This window comes from Bison bison, unplaced genomic scaffold (assembly GCF_000754665.1).
Source record: "Bison bison bison isolate TAMUID 2011002044 unplaced genomic scaffold, Bison_UMD1.0 scf7180017864456, whole genome shotgun sequence".
In the NCBI taxonomy this organism is placed as follows: Eukaryota; Metazoa; Chordata; class Mammalia; order Artiodactyla; family Bovidae; genus Bison; species Bison bison.
Window position 1 is genome coordinate 2,267,243 of NW_011495018.1, and position 1,752 is coordinate 2,268,994.

General features: G+C 63.8%; 1 protein-coding gene across 1 annotated transcript in view; it reads left to right on the top strand.

Annotated features, from left to right (window-relative positions):
• EBF3 (early B-cell factor 3) overlaps positions 1-1,752 on the top strand; it is a gene marked incomplete at its 5' end in the record, with an annotated part of 118,608 nt that overhangs the window by 111,062 nt on the left and 5,794 nt on the right. Inside the window, 2 exons of the mRNA XM_010859564.1 lie at positions 1-55; positions 633-810. The exon at positions 1-55 is cut by the window's left edge and continues 11 nt beyond it. Coding sequence (XP_010857866.1) covers positions 1-55; positions 633-810 — 233 coding nt within the window. The remainder of the gene's footprint in view (positions 56-632; positions 811-1,752) is intronic.

The window sequence follows — 1,752 nt, forward strand, 5'->3', positions numbered from 1 at the left end:
CAAGAGGGCGGCCGACCTCGTGGAAGCCTTATACGGGATGCCCCACAACAACCAGGTAGGCCACGGAGCTTCCCCCACTGCCAGCCGCCCCGGGATGACCTTGACCTTGGAAGCCCAGCTGGCTTGGGTCTGGTATGGGCTTCCTGGGCACACGCGTCCTCTCAAGCGTCTGATGGGGCTGGGGGGCCTCTGCCCATTCGGATCCTCACGCCGAGCGCTCAGACAGGAAATGACCAGTCAGTGCTGGGAACCAGAGGCAGGAGGGCTTGTTCCAGGGAAGCCCACCTTGCAGTCTGTCCAGTGGACTCTGGGGGCAGACTGGGGCCAGTCCCTCTGGGCATGGACTTGTTTCTCTGACTCTGAATCCAGGGCCTTTCATGCTGCCTGGCCCGGTGCGTGCCGGGGGCCTTTGGGCTCTGAGAGCAGAAACGGGATGGACGGGGTATTCAGCCGTTCTCCCAAGGGAGGTTCTTTCCCGTTAAAACGTTCCCTTTTGTTCCAGTCTGGACCGAGGGACAGTGGGACGCTTCCATTGGTTGCCCAGCAAGGCCCGGCGGAGGGGCTGGGGCTGTGCTCCCGGGGTGGGGGCGGGGGCGGCCTGGCCTGGCCGTGACAGGCCCCTCCTGCCCCAGGAGATCATCCTGAAGCGGGCGGCTGACATCGCCGAGGCGTTGTACAGTGTCCCTCGCAACCACAACCAGATCCCCACCCTGGGCAACACCCCCGCGCACACGGGCATGATGGGCGTCAACTCATTCAGCAGCCAGCTAGCGGTCAACGTCTCAGAGACGTCACAAGCCAACGACCAAGGTACGCCGCGCGGGGCCCCCTGCCCTGGATGCCCGGATGGGGTGCCTGCCGGTGCCGGCGGGGTCGGGGCAGCCCCGGGCTCGGCAGCTCCGCTCAGAGAGGCCCCTGGCAGGGGCTGCTCAGACAAGTCAGAAACTGAGGCAGCAGCTGCTGCCACGCAGCTCGCCGGGCTTTGCTAGACGTCTCCTGGGATCGATCCCTAAGTGGCTGTGCTTCCCTGGGGGGCTGGGAGGAGTCAGGATCGCCGTGGTGCAGGGAGCTGGGGACCCTGCCTGGATGCGTTGCACGTGCGGGGATTCATTCCTGAGCTTGGAAGGAGTTTGTGGAGCAGAGGGCCTGTTCCCCACCTGCACCGTATCTGGTTGTGGCCTCTCTAAACTCTGCACGGGCTTTCGTGTCAGAAAAGACCTCCTGACTAGCTGCCTGGCCCGCATTCACCCTCATCCTGGAGGGGCGTGACGGGCCTCTCCTGCCTGAGACGGGAGCGAGGCTTGGGCTCCCCCCGCCTCGCCCCGCCCTCCATGCCGACAGAAATAGCAACCGTAGCCACAGAGACACCAAAACAGCTTTTCCTGGGGAGTTATGGCCACCCATGAGCTCTCCTTGTCAGCCGTGGCATTTGAAGAGCCTGCAGAGGCTGGAAGTTCACCCAGTGTTGGGGTGGGGTGCAGCCTAGGAATCTCGCTGTGGCTAATAGCTTCTAAAGAGAGACGTGAAAGCAACCGACAGTTAGATTGAAGTGTGTGCGCGTGTGGGCCGGCTGTTGAGGCCGCTGGAGACGGGCCGGGGCCAGGATGCTCAAGCAGGGCTTGGCGTGACAAAGGTCGTCAGAGCTGGCGAGAGGCGCTGGGGCTGGAGGAACGCGATCAGTTGTTTTGTAGTGGTTGATAGGCGATGGAGGTTTGCGGGGAATGCCCCCCCCCCCCCAGGGCCTCTCCCTGA